The sequence below is a fragment of the Martes martes genome, assembly GCF_963455335.1.
Source record: "Martes martes genome assembly, chromosome: 1".
Taxonomy (NCBI): Eukaryota; Metazoa; Chordata; class Mammalia; order Carnivora; family Mustelidae; genus Martes; species Martes martes.
In genome coordinates, this window is record NC_137888.1 from 64,721,139 (window position 1) to 64,740,742 (window position 19,604).

Consider the following 19,604-nt stretch of genomic DNA (forward strand, 5'->3'; position numbering starts at 1 on the left):
CTGCAGCTGGCATTGATGACCAGGAAAGGAGCAGGCAAAAGAGGATGAGGAGGATAAAAGCATGATGTGGCCCAGGTAACGAGATGCAGACATACCCGCCACGGGCCTGGACCCGGTTATACAAAGGGGCTGCACATAGGAAGAACAGGAGAAAGGGACAGAAAGATAAAGAGAAGGAGTGGAGTAGGGGGGAGGGTGTCAGTCCAATTTGTGTGTTTCTAAACCGCTGAGGATTAAGGATAGTGAAACGAACATGCCTATGGGCCTCAAACGACAGTAAAAAACCAAGATGGGGCATCCACAGCTTTTTTTCCTATTTTACTACAGAGGTATTTTCAATCTATGACTAGTTAATAGGTGATTTGTAAACTGCTAATTCATATCCTGCATGTACAAAATCATTTTACAAAAATACTTTTAAAAGTAGTAGATAACGTATGTCCTGCTGGGCGATTCCTGGGAGGCATATGTGGGCAGGGGACACTCGCCACAGACCGGCAGTGGCGGCGGCCACTCCGACACTGTCCTCCTGCGCCATTCATGCCCAAGTTCACAGCATCTTGATTCTTCACCTTTCTCCTCTCTTCTGGGGCCGCCTTCTCACCTGGGACCCAACTCCTCTCAGAGGATCATGCAGGATAAATGAGTAAACAGATAGACTTCGTACCTTTCTACCTCAGATGAGAACAATTCCGGTTCTCTGGACCACTCAGCAATCCTATTTCCTGTGGGCTTTTCTGATCCCATCACGGATCACTTCAAACTTAAATTTCCTTCAGTCCAAGTTTTCAAGTAGTCTTCATGGTATCCCTTGAGCAATCTTTGTAGACTCAGCCCTTCACATATGTGTATTACAGTCTTTAATAACCCCCAGGAGCAAACCAACCAAGAAAGCTGTCTTCTTACAACTGTTCTACAGTCCCCGTTACTTGGAACTCTGCTAAGAAAATACAAAAAGGAAAAATTCAGCTCAGTCATTAGCTGTGACCAGTTCTTAATGTGTGCTACTAGGGAAAGTCTCTAGTCCAAAATTATTGCAATAAAATATCCAGTTCTTCCAAACGTCACCAGAAGATCCAGGGTCATGCACCAGACCAGAAATCCACTGTGATGTTGGTATACAAAGGATTATAATCCACAGAGAGTAATTTGTAAATACAACTAGTCAACCCATCTGTTCTCCAGACTCGTGATACCTGATGTAAGAGCTTCATCCTAAAGATAAAAAGAACAATGTAAATGGTAATGCAAGAATTTAACACATATTTCCATTGCTTTTTGCCTTGCCTCCAAATTTGACAAAATCATCTTTGTAAATTACTGCACCTGCTGCGTTTCCTACTGCAAAAAGTTCATTTTCCCCATCTAAAGTAAGGGACACCAATGATAACTGCGTGGTCATGTGTCAGATACCACGTTAAGACCCTAGGGACCAATGTACCCAGTCTATAGGACAGAAGGACACACAGGTAACACTGACGAATATGATACGTGCCAGCCACTGCTAAGAGGCCCTCTGCTAAGCTTCAGGGTATCTAGGAAACCTCCCATGTTGTTGTCTGTGGGCAGGAGGGTACACAGTTTTCCTAAGAGTCTCTAACAAAGTTAGAATATATGCAGAGGACGATGAATGAAGCCGCACCTGACTTCATGAGGGAGTCTAGGGATGGGTGCACAGAAAGGACATATGACCGAGGCTTAGAGGAGGAGAAAGGTGAGAGAAAGGACATGCAGGCAGGAACACCACCCTGTGCAAGATGCAGAGACATGCAAAATAGCAGGCTGCATTTCACGAGCAGCAGCAATTGCATGGCTGAAGCCCCTGAGTGCCAGGAGTGGAGCAGGAGGTGAACTGAATTGGTCTCCGGGAACTCTGGATGAAAAGCAATACATTCCGGTTACAGTATCAATGTGGTCGGAGATCAGAAACACAATGTTGAACTCAACAGGGTCAGAGAAAACTAATACAGTATGATTTCATGTATATAAAATTGGAAAACATGAAAAAACTAAACAATCTTTTGTAGAGGGATACACACCTATGGGAAAACAACAACAAAGAAACAGCAGAAGTAATTATCATTATCACAAGTATTTATCACAAAAATTCAGAAATTTTTCAGACCTTTTGGGGTAGGAGGAGGAAATGGGATTGGGGAGGTTACACGGGTAACAAACATATATTGGGTTGGGGGTGGTGGTCAGGCCTGGGTGGCTCAGTCGGTTAAGCATCTGCCTTCGGTTCAGGTCATGATCTCAGGGTCCTGGTATTGAGTCCTCCATCAGGCTCCCTGCTCAGCAGAGAGCCTGCTTCTCTTTCTCCCTTTGCCTGATGCTCTGCCTACTTGTGCTCTCTATCTCTCTGTCAAATAAATAAATAAAAATATTTTTAAAAAATAAATAAATTGGGTGGAGGACACTAAACTGTTCATTGCATCAAGAATCTTCACACTTTTCAAACAATTTTAAGTATTCTTTCGGATCTATTCCATAATAATAATTATTTTTTTTTAATTTAAAAGAAAAAAAATGCACCCCTATGGACAAACACTAGAAAGACACATGGAAAATGGAAGTTTTGTTAAAGTCACAGATTCTTAAAAAAAAAGGGCTAAGAGCCTTTTTAATATTGTTTTAAAATATAAACTCTAACAAGGCCCTTTGATATTTTAATACTGTTTTAAAATGTAGATTCCAACAAAAAGGCTAAAAGCACTTTAATATAGTTTTAAAATTTAGAAGAAAAAATCAGAACAAAGAACTGTAGATTCTTCAACTATTGTCCCAAAAAGAAATGGCTTATCTGCCAGGATTCTTCGGTGAAAGGGCCAATTCCTGGAGCATGAGAAGTACAGGATAAGCCTAGAACAGCTCATCACACAGGAGCACAGGAAAGGAAGCTCTCAAAACTAGTGTATTTATGTCAAAGGATCAAGGAGTCAGCTCAAAAAAGATGCCACTCGCCAAAGATGAGACAAACTGGGCACTGAAAAGAATATTAACTACATCCTGAAGGATGCTAGGAAAGAGCAACTCAACATTTTGAAAACTGAAAAATTGGTACTGATTCTTCACCTTCATTCTACCTTTTCTGTGAAAACCATACCCTGGTATACTCAAACAGATGAAGAAGGGAAGTCCTACTTTGCAGAAAAATCTATCTAATCAATGCAGAAGGCATGACAGAATATCAGAATTTCACAATCCTAATTAAATAATAAGTTTATGCAATGAGCACCAATGGCTGCTAAGATCACTGGGTACCTATGGGGAACCTGGATGGGGCTGACAACACTTAAACCCAGAGATCAATGCTAGTATCACAAAGACCTGACCAGACACTCCTTCTTCCTGTGGTGATACAAGAGGAGCTACGTGGCTCCATTGGTGAAGTGTTCTTGCCCCCGAAATAGTACTGAATTCCATTCAAGTCTCCAGGATCTAACTCGCAGTTTACAAGGGAATGTAGAAGTCAGAGGCACATATGAAGTTTTACTGCTGGGATGCCATTCACAAGATCCACAAGGTAGCAAATTCCATCTGACAAATGACCCGGTTTGTTCAACAAATAAAATGCAAGGGCAAAAAAGTAGGGGAGAGGTAATCTGCAGATTAAGATATTTCAGAGAGATCATCCAAATGCACTGTGTGGACCTTGTCTAGATCCTGATCTGAATGAACCAACCATTAAGGGGGAAAAAATTTTATGAGATAATCAGGGAAATCCAAACACTAACTGGATATTTGATGATCTTGAGTAAGTATTGTTAATCTTGTTTTAGGTATGATGCTACAGTGGTTCTTTAAGACTTTTTATACTGAAGGATGTACACTGAAGTATTTACATATAAAATGCTGTGATATTTGATTTGCTTTTAAAAATCTAGTGGGGGGAGGGGAAGAAGGTCGGAAAAGGAAGAGAGAACAGTTGGTAACTACTGAAGCTAAGTATGTGGTATGTGAAGGTTCAATATACCATTCCCTCTACTTTTGTGTCTGTTCGAAATAACCTTAATAAAAAGCTTTGAACAAAATAAATGGACTCATCTGATCAAATTCCACAGAGTCCTTATCGACAAAAGACACTAACCAGGTGCCTGACAGGCATGTGAATGCAGGACTTACCGTTCTATATTCACTTCATTGCCTCTGTCTCTAGTGTGGAAGATCATGGTATATTTACCCACTTCAGGCATTGGCCGGATTATTTTCATTCTATGAAGTTCAACCCTAGAAGAATAGCAGAATTTTTTTTTTTTAAGTCTATCCTACTTATCTATCACCAGGCACTTAACAAAAATCATTTACAAAATTTACACATATGCACACACACAGAGTCACACAGAGTTTGATCACTAGGATTAAAAAAAAAAAAAAAAGACTTCTTGTGATTTGGGGCCTCAGGCAGTAAAGTCCATAAAGAATCACATTTAACATTTACTACTGGGATACAAAGGAGATGTGTCAATTTATAGTTTGTCACTTTCCAAAACACCTGAGAAAGTACTCATTCTAATTTTTTTAAAACATCATAACAAATAGGAGAATCCAGTCTCTCTGGAGAATCCAGTCTCTCTGGATGCCTAATTTACTTAGCGTTTCCTTTTTTAGCAAAGAAAGTAATGACCATTTAAGGTCCCAGGCTTATAAGCCAACAAACACAGGTATAAATCTAGAATTTGTTTTTTACAATCTGGGTAAGTCAGTTCGTGATTCCGGGTCTTGACTGCTTCTCTGTAAAACGGCAATGGTGTTATAGGGGTGTTATGACAGGCCCAAATCAAACAGTCTCCACGGAACACGCTTTGCAAACAGTAATGTGATACAGAAGTGCAAAGAAGGCTGGTGCCCGTTGTCTGGGTGAGTAAATTAATGCTTAGTAAATAAATCTTAGCCAACTTTTAGGTTCAAATCATTGGTGTTTATTCATAACATCAGTCAAGAACCACTCTGGAGGTCAGAATGTTTTCCTCAAATGAAAGCAAAACTGGGGTCTCCCCTCTACCTTGCAGCTGAGGAGGATCAAGATAGTGAAGTTACATGAAATGTGCAAAAGTCTATTACGCATCCCATCTGGACAGTGAAGTGGATCTGGGGAACATGGTGGATACTGTTGATCTCTAGTCCTTGCTACTCTTGCCCTGAAACCCATCAGGTGCCCTCTGTCTACTTCATAAGCCAAGGCCATACAGGCTGCTGATGGGCTGGGCCATAAAGTCCTGATGCCCATCCCTAAGGCTATTCCTACAGAGCCTTTCGTGAGGGAAACCCATTCTCTCCTGCCAGAAACATTCCAGAGACTCTCAGCCTAGCCATGGAAACAAGACCAACATGGAACCATGGTGTCTTCATACTAAAGCTATGGAAAGTTTCTGGCAGTCACACATCTATTAATTCAGAACCCCAGCTAAGAAATTTCCTTTCTAAGAGGCAACAGTAGGAGGAAGGGGGGGGGGGTCTCCTAACAGCCCTAAAGGCCTTTCATTAGAAGTCTGAAGATACTAGCCTCAGGCTCTTGTATACTTAATTTGGGGAGCTAGGGATACCCATAACTATCTAATCACAACACCCAAGACAAGGGGGTGGGTGAGCTAAGAGAAGAGGCCAGACATGCTCCCTTGAGCCCCCCAGAGCAGAAAGTAGTCCAAGAAAATCTGGGTGAGGCCAGCAGCTGCTCCCGGTGCATGAGGCTGGCTAAGGCCTAAGCACGAAAGGACATCTTGGCCTGAGCCTGGGGGTGCCACTCCTCACAAGCTGTTGGCACTCTCTGCTCTGGAAATGGAGAACTGTGCCAGGATTCCCTTGGGTCTGGGGAAAAGCATGGCTTACAACAGACTCTCTGGCCATTTTCCTCAAATTACAGTTTGGCAGAATCTTGGACTCTGTCTCAGGAAGTAATACCCATCAGCAAGTCCAGAAACCTCCATCAACATTTCTGGCCCCTAAACGCTCCCAGGAGCCAAAAACAAACGAGCTGAGCTGCCAGTGGCAAACAGCAATTTGGGCCAGGCTGCCCTCTCCTACCCCCCCTTCACGCCCGATTCTGCGGCCTCATGGCCTCCCGGACTGGCATCTATAGGAACTCTCTGTAAACGTAGGTTTCTAGAGCCACCAGTGATAGCAGAGCCCCGTGAAGGGGACCTGCCCCTGTTGTTCACCTGAGTCTGAGGTCATCGTCTTCGCCTCCCCATCCCCAGTAGTTGTTAGAGAATCCATTCACCTTGAAAAATTGCTCTCTGCTGAGGGCAGTGACACCCCCAAAATATCCGCTGTAACGTAACCTGGAGAAGAAGAGAGGAGAAATAACGGTAACATTAGCACAAGGCCTTTTTGTTCTCCACACACTCTTCAGAAGTCTCTCGTGTCAGGGCTAGCATCCTAGGAACACGCTGAAGACCACACATTTTCATCCATCCACTCCTTCTTGACCTCCACCTCCCAGCGTTCCTGGCCTTCCTGCCCCCCTTTCCTCTGCCTAAATAAATGCTCCCATCTGCTCACTAAGCAAAGTGCTCCCCTCCTGTGACTGTGAATGTTTGTGTGCAGAGGTCTGCAGAGGTACCTGTAAACACGTACAACAACATCAGAGCTGAATGACAGATTTCACCTCATGCGCCAAACCAGTAAGGAGTGATGGTGGCCGAGGACACTGGGTCAGGAAGGATCCTGAGGCTCCCTCCAGGTTCAGCATGAATGAATGCCCTAATGAATATACTGGTTTTTCACTTTTACTTTTTTTGGCTGGGTGGGGTGGAGAAGAGATAGCTCCTATACACACTTTGTGTGCAAACTCCACTTCTGTGCATGGGAAGTTCCATCTCCGAGACCTGGAGAAGCCAACGCACCTCAGCCATCTTGAGGTTTCTGGCTTGGGCTACAAGACACAGGATACAGTTTTTCAACAGAAATAGAGTGCATGGAACAGTAAGAGGAAGACAGTAGATTATGTTTTGGGTAAGCTTAATTTGAATTTGAGATACCCCTGGTGCTTTTGCTAGTGGGCAAAAGGATATAGGATCCAAGTCCCAAAGAGAAGAGTGGCTGCAGATATGGCTTTGGAACTAAGATGTCCAGAGGTGGTGGGTGAAGCTATAGGAGCAGGAGAAATTGCCTAAAGACTACACAGTAGGTAAGAGGAGGAGAGTGCAAAGGGTAGAGTTGTGCAGAGACCAGTAAGAAAAAGGGGATGGGGAAGAGACCAGCAGGAGTAACGGGGCAGAGAGCATCTCCCAGTCATACGGGTTTCTGATGGAGGACTGGTGGACAAATGAGCAAACCTGAGCAAAAAGGCAACATGTGAATTTAACACTGTAACAATCCAGAAATGCAAAGGTAGGCACCTTAGTAACGTGGATGTTACTGAATAAAAAGATACAAACATATGGAGGATTTCTAATTTGAATTAACTTCAGTTCAAAGTGTGCCACGACCAATTAAATATTTCTGTTTTCCCAGATAAGAAAAACCAAAAGGAAAGATCAATAAGCACATAGACAGACACTTGCTATGGAACAGGTGTGAGTCTCAAAGGCTAATCTGTCGTTCAGCTGTTCGCTTCTGTGTTCTGAGTATAAATGGGGAGGGTCTGCTTAACCCACAATGGAAATAGATTTACTTGTAACCCCTCAACCTAAAATCCTAGAAAACGGTATCACAACAACTTAAATTAAGCAACAGGAATAAAGTGCTCAGAAGGCAGCTGTTACTGGCCAAGGCACAGGCTGCTCTGACTTGTTGCCATGGCTGCTGGCCTCTGACTGGGAAGGTGGTTTTTTTGTTTTTGTTTTTTTTTTGAAGATTTTATTTATTTATTTGAGGAGGGGGAGGGAGAGAGAGAGAGATAGCAAGAGAGAGCATGAGCAAGAAGGAGAGGGAGAGAAGCAGGCTCCCCAATGAGCAGGGAGCCCGATGCGGAGGATCATGACCTGAGCTGAAGGCCCACGTTTAACAGACTGAGCCACCCAGGCGCCCCTGGGAAGGCATCCTCAAGGCCCTGCAGACCAGCAGCTTCATCAGGACACTGAGGAACAGCACTGCCCAGACACAGTCTGCCAGGCACCCATGATGGGTCACCAGGAGCAAACAACCATTACTGACCTGACGGTGATTGATTAAGTAACCACCAGCCACTGTGTGCAAGACGGTGAGCTAGACACAGGAACAGCGGGGCCCTGCCCTGAAAGAGCTTCCAGTCTAACACAAGACACGAGGGTCATCAGGGTCCTAAGGAAGGTGATGCCATGCAGTGGCGGCAGGTGGGCCTGCGAGGGTTCAACGGGCAGGAACATGGGGAAACTCCTATGGCCAGAACACCATGAGGACGAGTGAAGAGAGAGATGAACGCAGGCTGTCTGGGAGCACCCGGAGAGCCATGTAGTCACAGTGGGAGGCAAACAAGGACACCAGACTGAAAGAAGGGTGAGGAACTCTCAGTTTCTCAGCTGTTTCTTAAATGGCAAATGTCTACGTGTTTGTCGATCCCTGCTTTTGGTTTTTCTTCTTATCGGGAAAAGCATAACCACTTAACTGGCCCAGAAGTTTTATTTATTTTTAAAGGGCTGTAAGGCCCAAAGGTGGGGGAAATATAGCCCTAAAATAACAGCAGCATCCTTGCACAAAGCAGTCAGGTACCAAAGCAATTCTTGGCAGTCAAATGTGTGGCAGGCTGGTCCAAGGCCTCATCACTGATCCATAGTCAGTGAGATAAACAAGATTTACGTCTGGCCTCATCAGAGTCTGAGACAGTGGGGGCAGGTTCCTGTAAGTTCTTTCCTGTGTGTGTGGGTGAAGTGAAAACTTTTCTTGCACTTCTCATCACACTCATGGGGTGGCTGTTTAAAGATTAAATCACGTGTTTCAAGCTCTGTGACCCAGTGGAACATAGTGGCCAAGAGAGCAGACGTTTAGCTGCCTGTAACCAGAGGGATTTTGCCCAAAATAGCAAAGGTAAGGAGTAGGGGAGGGGGTAAGGGCAACTCCTCCATTACTTGGGCCACACAGGATGAGGCGGTTTACACGATACATACGATAAAGTAGAAAAATAGAAATGACAAACAACTGGGACCGGAGAAGTTAAAACAGAATCAAAGATTAAAATAGGAAATATATTAGAACTCTGATCTACAAATAAGATATTTTTCAGCTTCTAAAAGAAGGCCATGGCTTTGGTTCAGAGCTGCCTACGTCCAGATCAAAAGAGGAGACACACTCAATCACCTGATTCATATTAAGAAAACCCTGCCAGTTACTCAAAGAACAGAAAGGCTTTCTGGTATCTAGTTACAAAGGAAATGTCTGGCCAGTGACAGTAGCAAATCAAATACCAAGATTCACACAGGGGCTGTTTTTAGAGTGAGCAACATATAATGAAACTGCTGACTGTGGCAACTGAAGTTTTACTCAAAATTAATTTCCAGCAGGAGACCCAAGAACTCAGTTTCTTGTGGTCCAGCTGCATTAAAAAAAAAAAAATCTAGAATCCGAATAAAAATCCTTTAAACAATCCTGCGTATCTGCACTCCAAAAATAAACAACAAAAACAATCCTGTGTGGTTGTAATTTCTCAACACAAATGTGTAGAAAGAACTGGGCCACAGGAAGTTATCTATGGAAGGTCCAAAGTACAGGTGTTCTGTGTTATACATGGTGATAATCTTACTAATTTTATGTAGACTGTTGACATGCTTCTGAAAGCACCAAGGTCCCCGATATAATAGGCTGCTTTCTTTCATGCACAAGTGGCTCAAGGAGACCAGAAAGCAAAATCTCCAGGTAAGGATCATGATAAAATTCCTCAAGGGAAAAACTCCTGCAATTCTCTTACAAGCATGGCATCTCCTGTCTCAGCTTCTCCCCTCTGCCTTGCTCCACCCAGTACACTAAAGGCCAGCTGCACTGAGCTCCTCCGCTCATTCTCTAGCTGTATCCAGGTATCAGAAGCCCCTCAGTCCCCTCCATTAGAAATTCAAATTCCTTAGCTGCCTGAACCAGGCTTGCCTAATCCAGCCCCTGCCTACCCCCATCTTTGCCCCTCCTCCCTCCACCATCCCAGACATTCATGTTTGAGCACTAATAAACTACCTGCATTTCCCCCAAAACCATGCCATGCGCTCTCTTTTCCAGGTCTTAGAACTCTGCTAGGAAGCTCCCATTGTCACACACAATGAAGGGGCCACATTCCCTGGGGAAGAGCTTTAAACCCTTCCGTAGGTGTTTCTTTATTAAAACCCTGTGTGCTCACTCACCGTAGCTTGTTCTAGGTATTTGTTTCTATCCCACAGTTCACACGGGGACTCGGTTTGAAGTCAGCGCCTAAGGCAAAAATTACTTGTGATGTTACGCTTAGAGATTTCTTAGAGTCCAAAGTGACCTACACAATTTGAGCAGCATGGCAACTCAGATTAAGTGCGTTATCAAGGGATTTCGTGGTTTCCATCTCACGCTCCCTTCCCGGAGTAGACAACGGTGCAATCTCCTGGGTTGTAATTGCATAATTCTCTCCCTGCCTCCTCCTCTCTCCCCATCATGACCAACTGTTTACAGCTGGATTGGCAGAAGTGTAAAACCGATGCATCTCCATGGCAGCTGGTGTCCCCCGCACCAGCGCACCACAGCGAGCTCTCTGGGGGCAGGCACCAGCCTTATTCAAACTGGTCTCATGGCCCCCAGCACAGTAAACACCACAGACATGAGCACACTGGAACGGCAGGGCCTGGGGCAAGCAGATGGGGAAACATGCACACACATAAGCAAACATACAGTTTCATTTATGGAGAATTTTTTTGGTCATCATTTCTTCTTGGTTGTGCTTGAATAGGAACTGGTATGAAGTAAGTTGAAAAACAGCTAAGCCTCTGCTGAAGACAGGGGGCAGAAGTGAAGACAGGAATGATAGGACCTGCGGTGTCTGGGTGGCCCAGTTGGTTAAGCGTCTGCCTTCAGCTCAGGTCATGATACCAGGGTCCTGGGATCGAATCCCACATGGGGCTGCTTGCTCATCAGGGAGCCTGCTTCTCTCTCTCTCTCTCTCTCTGCCTGCTGTTCCCTCTGCTTGTGCTCACTATCTGTCAAATAAATAAATAAATCTTGCCCAAAAAAAGAAGAAAAATGTGACCTAAGCAATTCTCACAGTGGCTTTGAGAGTCAGAAACTTGTCCTGGGAGTCCTGGCCCTTGAACAGACTAGTCTGTGGCCATGCCCCTCCCCGTTCTCCCTCAGAACCCTGGGAAGATGCCACAGTCTGAAAAAGAAACGTCACAGTCTCACAACAGAGGCCCAATAGTTGACGTAAAGGGGCACACTCTTGTCGCCTCCTGGGAGGGGAAGTCAGGGATAGCCACGCAAGTAACTTGAGTTCTACTCAGCGTGGACTTCCTGGCAGAAGTTCCATGACGGGGTGCTGTGGGCGGGGCTGGCTGTCATTTGCAATGCTTGGACAGCCTTCCCTCTCCTGCTCTTTCCCTGCGTCTTTCATCCTCTGCCAAGACCCTTGTGATTCCTGTTCTGAACTTAAGTGATGGGTCATGGATCATTTTTCCTATTCCTTGTTTTCCTGCGATGTCCCACACAGCCCTGATGACAACGGAGAGAGCTTCTCAGCCTGAGCAAGCCATGGGCGCCGCCGCCTTCCTGCTTACCTGTACCCTGTGCTGTTCCTGCCGACCACAAGATGCTTGGGCTGCTCCTCACATTTATAAAGGTTCAAGTCGTTCTCAGGCACCAGGTCCACATCGTGGAATATAAAACAGTCCCAATTTTCATCCTTGAGAGCTTCTAGATAGCCCACATTCAAGAGTTTGGCTCGATTAAACTTTTTACTTCCAGCCTACAGATGCAGAAATTAAAACTTAGAAAGCAGAAGAGATTAAGGTTTCACACTGTGCCCCTCTCCAGCTCTGAGGCAGGAGCTGGAATTATTTTTCCCAAGTAAAGATCTGATGCAGTAACAATAAAAACCATTTGTTTCTTTTTTTTTTTTTTTTTGCATTTTTTCATATATACTTATATCTCCAAAGTGACAAACATGCCTTGAAGTGGAGAATTGTTGTTGGATGGGTACATAGTTTCAGTTTTGCAAGGTGAGGAATGTTTAGAGACTGGTTACATGATAATGTGAATATACTTCACACCACTCAACTATATACTTAAAAATAGTTAAGATGCACTTTTAGTGACTGTGAACCGGGGTAAAATCCTGGCAGGGCTGAAGACATCGGATCTCATCGTTCTCCCAGCCCACTGACCTTGCCCTGAAGCCCCTCACTAAAATCATCTGATCAGAGGGGGAAAAAAAGTTAAGATACTAAATTTTATGTATATTTCATAATTTTAAAAAAGGTCATGGTTTTAAATTACAAATAAAAATAACTCAAAAAATTTTTAAAAACATACATTTATTTATTCCACATAAAAGTATAAACCATTTTTATATACAAGTCATGCCAATTAGTATCACTGCTTTACTACCTTCCAGCTGATCCCAATCTTACCGTATGTAACAAATTTACACCAAGCTTCCAAGAGTCGTTGCTTACCAGAAAAGACCAATAAATCTGGACCTATAAACAGAGGTTATCACTAGTATTTCTAAGCTATTTAGAAGTTTCTTGGAATCAGTGTAAGAGAAGCCTATTTTAATCCTTAATTGCAGAAGTTTATCCTCAGGGCACCTGGGTGGCTCAGTCAGTTGTGTCAGTCCCTTGATTTTGGCCCAGGTCGTGATGTCAAGATCCTGGGATCAAGCCCCATGTGGAGCCCTGCGGTGAGCCTGCTTGACCCTCTCCCTTTACATCCCACCCCCCAGCTTGCTCTCACTCTCTCTTTCTCAAATAAATAAAATCTTAAAAAAAAAAAAAAAAAGGCAATCCTCATAGTGACCTCATAGAAGGGATTCATCACTGGGTAAGAAGAGAATACAATTCAAACAGCAATATGAACAAAGCTACAGCATGAAGAAGATTTTACAGGATTAATTTTCTCATGGCTGTGTGGATCATAATCCTTAAGAATAAATTCCACTTTAATAAGCGGTTTATCATAAAGAAAATATAGGCAGTTCTCAAAAGTGACTAAAGTATTTTCCTGAAAAGAGTAACACTAAGCAGACATATTTTTCTAGTCACAAATATACTGTACATTGGGGGTTGCTGTCCTGAGTAAGACCTGAGAATGAACAACAGTGTTAAAAAGAAAAATAATTATGGGGCGCCTCGGTGGTTCAGTCAGCTAAGTGTCCAGCTATTGGCTTCAGCTCAGGTCATGATCTCAGGGTCCTGAGATTGAGTCTGACTTCAGGCTCCGTGTTCAGCAAGGGATCTGCTGGAGATTCTCTCTCTCCTCCACCCCCTCTCTACCTACCTCCCATGTGTGAGCTTGCTTTCCTCTCTCAAAATAAATAAATAAATAAATAAAATCTTTTTTAAAAATTGTAATCCACTAATAGCAAAATTATATCCTCTGACTTGTCAAAGGTTTCCTAAAACAAATACAACCAGTTATGAAACATTAAATATGTAGTGAATGATTTTGCTTACACTTTTGGCATTTGTGAGGGTTTGAAGGGAATTATTTGAATGGTGTGGGACAATCTGGGAAAGCTAGAAATGGGTATTTAAGTTGATGCCTCTTATTTCAATAAACATTAATACCAAATACAGGCATCTGCATCGGCCTCTCTACTTAGAGCTAAATTCTTCAAAAGCACCCTAGCTTATCACTGACTGTGCTCCTACTGAATCATGCTTCAGGAAGCCAAATAAGGGAGTCAAGAAAGTGAAAACTAAACATATCTGTTTTATATAATACAAGTTATAGGCAGAAAGATGGAGACAGTTATAGAACCCCATGGCTATTAACACGGTAATCTGTCAGATCCTCTGCCTAGATCCCCACTGATTAGCCATGCTCAATAATGAAAAACAATTCCAACATCTCATCACGTAGTATATAGCAAAGGCAGGAGGAAATATAAGGCAAATCTCCAGGGAAAATCTTCGGGCGGTCATTGGCCCACATGGAAGGGCTCACACACAAAAAACGAAATGAGACAAAACAAAACTAAACAAAACAGACTTCCTCCAGAGGTTTATTTAAGCAGCAGTAAAATTTCCCAGCATTTAGTCTGATTACTCCACACTCAGAGACAAGAATTTCCCTTACTCCTTTCATGGATAAGTGAGGTAGGAGACCTGTTCTTTGATGAGTTTGTCGCTCCTTTTACCCAAGAGACACAAATGGCCAAGTCCCTCAGTCTCATCCCAGAGAGAGGAGGATGGGAGGGAGGGCAGACCAGACCACTCACCTGGTGGATGACGTAGATGCCATAGTCCAGCTGCTGTCTCTGCAGGAAGGGGTGAAGGTGTTCGAGCAGGTACATCAGGTGTTTCTCTCTGTTCCGGTGAGGAATGAGGATGGCGACCCGCTGTAAGGCCTTACATTCCTCAGGGTGATGCCGGCCTCTGTGTACTTGGGGATTTTTTGCCGCCACTTCCTCCAGAGTGAGGTCTGGTTTGAAAACGAGTTTGTTCGGGCCCTCTGCAGTAGAAACAGAACACAGGAAATAACAGTGGCTATCTCATCAAGGGCTGACAGGGGTAACATGAGCACTTACATAATGCACTTAGAACACTATATGGCCACACCGTGAGGACCAGAGGAGTGCTGGCTTTTATTACTATTACTTTAAAGGCTCGTTCTTTAAAGTTCATGAACTGTAACCAGAGTCATGTGACCCAGGTTCCCAGCTGCAAAAGGAAGTAAATAACACATAAGAGCATTCTCTTGTGGCTGGGTAACCAACTCTGGGTCTGTGACTCATCTGTGAGGGGGAGATGGCATTCTGTCCCCATGGCTCTGGTAAAGAGCAGAGGTCAGGACTAGACTAAGTAACTTCAAATTGCTCAAATCCTTGTTCCCTTCTCAAAATTCCAAAGGAGGGTAAAGTCCCTTACAAATCAGGAGCACTCCATGGGATCAAGCTCATGGGCAAGGCCATTCTCCCACTCTGTCCCTGAGCTCCAGGAAGCTATCCTAGCTCACTGAAGGTAAAACCACGAAAGGAAACAGCAACCAGGCTCACGCCTCACCCAACAGCAGCATGTAGGCACAACTCCCTAACTCTCCCCCGGGCCATGGTAGCAGATGCCCCCCCAACACCACATTTGCCCAGTGAGTCTGGACACAACCTGAGTGGATGAAAGCCAAGGGCATGCATGGTAACCAACCTCGTGCATGGCTTTACAGATTAGGCCAAAGCCACTGGCCCTCATCCTCAATCTGAATTAACAGCGAATACTGACTGGTGAGAGAGGAGGCAGAACTCTGGTCAGAGAACTCAGCTGCGCATTTCTGAAACTCCATACACACCGCTCAGGCTGTGACATCTCAAGATGCTGGCATGTTGTGCACGCCTCTCTGGAGCAAGGCAGTCACCCGCCCTCCCAATGTGTGAGCCCCCATGCCTTGCTCCGTGGGACCACCCCTGCCTGGCCATGGCTGCCTAGACTAGGTGCCAGGGTCCGCAAAGCAGTTCAAAGGCTCAGCCCAGCAGCACCAAGGGCAAATAACTGCTTCCAGCCGCCTAGAGAGACTAACTGGCCCATAAGGAAGACCCTTTCCTGAAGGTGTGAGGCACAGAGCTGGCAGGCAGTGATGCCTGAAAAGCCACCAGTAGGAAAATGAGTTGCATGGGGACGCCTGGATGGCTCAGTCAGTTAAGTCGCTGCCTTCGCCTCAGGTCATGATCCCAGGGTCTTGGGACTGAGTCTCGGGGCTCCTTGCTCGGCAGGGAGCCTGCTTCTCTCTCTGCCTCTACTCCTCCCCCTGCTTCTGTACGCTCGCTCGTTCTCTCTCTCTCTCTCTCTGACAAATAAATAAATAAATAAAACCTTAAAAAAAAGAAAAGAAAATGAGTTGCGTGAAAGGCAAGCTACCAGAGCTGCTGGGAGGGGATGGTGTTGAGAAGGCTTCCTATGTGGCCTGTGAACAAACCCACCATCTGAGTGAACCTAAGCCTCTATTCTTGGCCCTTGAAAGAGCTCCCTGCAACAGGTCTGATACCAACTTAGATCCCTTGCTTACTTTCTCCCTGTCTTGACTCTGTAGGTGCCCTAACCTTCTACAGGGCCTGCTTCTGCTCCATCAGTCTCCCCACCCTGCGCACAGCATCTTCTCAAAGTCTGTCCCTTCTTGGTCCATCTTAATTCATCACTACTTTTGTCACCCTCTCAATCCAGGTACTTCCTCCGTACTAGGTCATTGCCCATCTTTTTTTAGGAACACTTTTATTGTTTAAATATGTTGTGAGGGGGCGCCTGGGTGGCTCAGTGGTTTAAGCCTCTGCCTTCGGCTCAGGTCATGATCCCAGCGTCCTGGGATCGAGCCCCACGTCGGGCGCTCTGCTCAGTGGGGAGCCTGCTTCCTCCTCTCTCTCTGCCTGCCTCTCTGCCTACTTGTGATCTGTCTGTCAAATAAGTAAATAAAAAATTAAAAAAAAAATTTTAAATATGTTGTGAGAATTTCGAACAAGGGAGATAACACAGTCAGATCTGCCTTTTAACAACTCATTCTCCCATCTGAACTTGTATCACTTGTGAGCAGAATAATTTCCCTCACAACACAATCAGGACTCCATGATCAGAAGTAATATTTTGGCTTTTCCCCGACTGAGTTAAAGAGAAGCAGTATGCCAACGGGAACATGGTACAAGACCGTGATTCATTTAGGAAAGAAGGTCTGCAGGCGTTCGTTCAGCTAAGAGCAAGAAGCCACCCCACAGAGGGCTGCTTTAGTGTATGGACTTCTCTGAGAGAAGTAATCTAAATTGGATTTTTTGATGAGCAAAGAGAAATCCACCAGGCAGTCATAGATTAAGAAAAGGCATTCTGGAAAGAGGAAACAATTTAAGGCTCAGAGGACCATTTGGAGAACTACAAGCACTTTGACAGTCTGGAGAATCAGAGGCCTGATAGAATCTCTGTGGGTTATTTCCAATATCTCTGTGGAGTTTTCCCTCTCTAATCAACGTGTTCAATAAAACCAACTTGCTGTTAATTTAAAGATTTTTATTTATTTATTTGACAGATAGAGATCACAAGTAGGCAGAGAGAGAGAGAGGAGGAAGCAGGCTCCCCGCTGAGCAGAGTCCGATGAGGGGCTGGATCCCAGGACTTTGAGATCATGACCTGAGCTGAAGGCAGAGGCTTAACCCACTGAGCCACCCAGGCACCCCCCAACTTGCTGTTAATTTAAACAGAAGGGCAAGACACCAAGGGGAATCAGAACGTTATTAAAGAAATAAAGAAAGAAATAAACACTAAAGACAACCATGAAAAACCCACTCGGTTATTCTCTTGACTCTATACTTTTGGCCAAGGGAATGCTAACAGATGTGACAGGAGTGGATTTCTCCACCTGTGCTCTGTGGATGCCAGGAGAAGGACAGACCCAGGCTAGCTCATTGATCCCAGGAGAAGAATGTGAGACCCATGGAGCAGAGCCACCAGCCTAGATCAACGGGCCCCCAGTTCATCTGGCAGACTTGTAAACTAAATACAGTCCCATTGACATGTTGGTCTGAGGCTCCAGTGGCTTGGTAATAAAACTGGGCATATTCATATAATGGAAGATGGCCTGCACACAGCACTATGGATATACCTCACACACACGACGCTGAACAACAGAAGCCAGACACAGGAGAGACCACAGTGCCTGTTTCTGATTATGTAAAGTTTAAAAAACAGGAAAATGCCTGGTGTTGGAATCTTGAAGTAAGGGTCATGACTGAAAGAAGCATGAGAATTTCCAGGGTTCTAGAGGATTCCATTTCTTAATTTACACACCTATCATACACGTAGGTTTATTTTGCGAAACTTCACCAAGCTGCACACTGCTGATTTTTGTGTTTTTCTGTATAAATGTTACTTTAACTAAAAAGTCTACAGAGCACTTGTAAAAAAGAAAACACGAAAAGCCTTACTGAGGTGCGGAGACACAGAAGGGCAGTCATCCAAGTCTGTTTTTTTCACGGAGTCTTCCTGAGTCAGAGTTTCTTCCTTCCCCCAAACCAGGACCTTGTTGAAATTAGCCATAAATTCCTTTGCTTTAGGAATGTCTTGAATAGCCCCCACAAAGTAGTTACTGGTGGCCCACCCAACCACGGTCAGGCACAGGAGAAAAATCAACAGTAACCGGACTTTGTAGGAGAGGTGGAAAGTCAGCAGGTAGCCCATGTCTGTTACACTGTGAGCAGTATGTATCTCTCTCTGCTTCACTGCAGGCGGGAAGCTTCAAGCTCCACTTTCCCAAGCCGATGGCAAACTTGGCAACAACCAGAGACAGGACGCCCACTTTTGCTCAGTAGTTCTGTTCCAGCAGCCTCTGAAAGGCAATCACAAAGACATGTTGTTTCACATGGAAATCCTATCCTCAATGATACACGCCAGCAGAGACTAAAAACCCATTCCCAGTGGGTCTTGACTAACAATAACGGGAACACTCAACGGGGGCTCAGAGGTCAGAAAATCAGAGATTTCAGGGGTAGAAGGTTCCAACCTTCTATATATCCCAGGAATTCTCTCCAGGTTACCACCCAGGCTGTCTGTCTCCCAAGAAGAAAGGCGTTTCCAGATGTTACACAGGAGGCGAAGGTAAAGAAGAGACCGTGAATGCCTCCTCAGCTCTGAGGGGGGCACAGCCCAAAATACTGCCCCCTCCCAATTTTTTCTTTAATGGCCCCTTCCTAGCACAACTTTAAGATAAAGTTGACAGGGATGTCTGGGGGGCTCAGTCAGTTAAGCCTCTGCCTTCAGCCCAGGTCGTGATCCCTGGGTACTGGGATTAAGCCCGGAATCAAGCTACACTCTCAGCAGGGAACCAGATTCTCCCTCTCCCTCCACCATTTCCCTTGCTTTTGCACTCTCTCTCTCTCTCTCTCTCTCTGAACAATAAATAAAATCTTAAAAAAAGAAAAAAGAAGACAAGGTTAATAACATGTAAAATCTTATATTTTGACCCAAAGAGGAAATAAGGAAAAAGACAAAAGCTCTTCTCTGTGACAGCTAGAAAAACTTGTTCCTCAACAGCAGGCAATAAAAATCAAGGCTGTTTCAGCTATAAATGTTACATTCACAACGAGGCACTGGCACAGGGCACATCCCAACAGGTTGGTGGTGAGGGCAAGAAACATAAGAGGATGTTGACACAGGGGCTCGGTAGTCCATATGACTAACAGGCAGACTACAGTGCAGCGTTTATGATAAGGGGTTTGAATTTAGACAGAAATGACAGTTCCACCACATATCAGCCCTGACACCTCAAGCCCATCACTTAACTGAGCCTTAGTCTCCTCACCTGTAAAATGGGGATAAAAACAGTACCTCCCTGAAGAGGTTATGGTGAGACTGAATGATCTCATGTATTAACACATAGTGTCAGCCCCCCTCCTGATGCACAGTGAGCACCAACTAAGTGGTCACACCATCAATGCTGTTGTTGGCATATTACGTCCATTAAGTGATTCTAACCAAGGCTGGCCAACAGGTGGACACACCGGGTGGCTGTCACAAGCATCATGCTATTGTACTATTCTCACTGTCAGCTGATGAACT

The 19,604-nt window shown here is 44.7% G+C and overlaps 1 protein-coding gene across 1 annotated transcript; it reads right to left on the reverse strand.

The window, feature by feature from the left end:
* Window positions 1-301: 301 nt before the first annotated feature.
* B4GALT4 (beta-1,4-galactosyltransferase 4) lies at window positions 302-18,376 on the reverse strand. Its single transcript, XM_080813173.1, has 6 exons — window positions 17,975-18,376; window positions 14,300-14,532; window positions 11,637-11,824; window positions 6,159-6,281; window positions 4,126-4,230; window positions 302-1,215 (listed from the first exon to the last, which is right to left on the reverse strand). The coding sequence occupies exons 1-6, from the start codon at window positions 18,225-18,227 to the stop codon at window positions 1,083-1,085; spliced, it is 1,035 nt and encodes a 344-aa protein (XP_080669299.1). The 5' UTR covers window positions 18,228-18,376; the 3' UTR covers window positions 302-1,082.
* Between the last annotated feature and the right edge of the window lie 1,228 nt (window positions 18,377-19,604).

Bases quoted from the DNA above. Each gene is read 5' to 3' on its own strand.
- B4GALT4 (XM_080813173.1), bottom strand. From the start codon at position 18,227: ATGGGCTACCTGCTGACTTTCCACCTCTCCTACAAAGTCCGGTTACTG. The intron at 14,533-17,974 runs GTAAGGCTTTTC...TTTCTACTGCAG, and splicing joins TTCTGTGTCTCCGCACCTCA to AGGGCCCGAACAAACTCGTT. The intron at 1,216-4,125 runs GTAAGTCCTGCA...TTTTATCTTTAG, and splicing joins AATGAAGTGAATATAGAACG to GATGAAGCTCTTACATCAGG.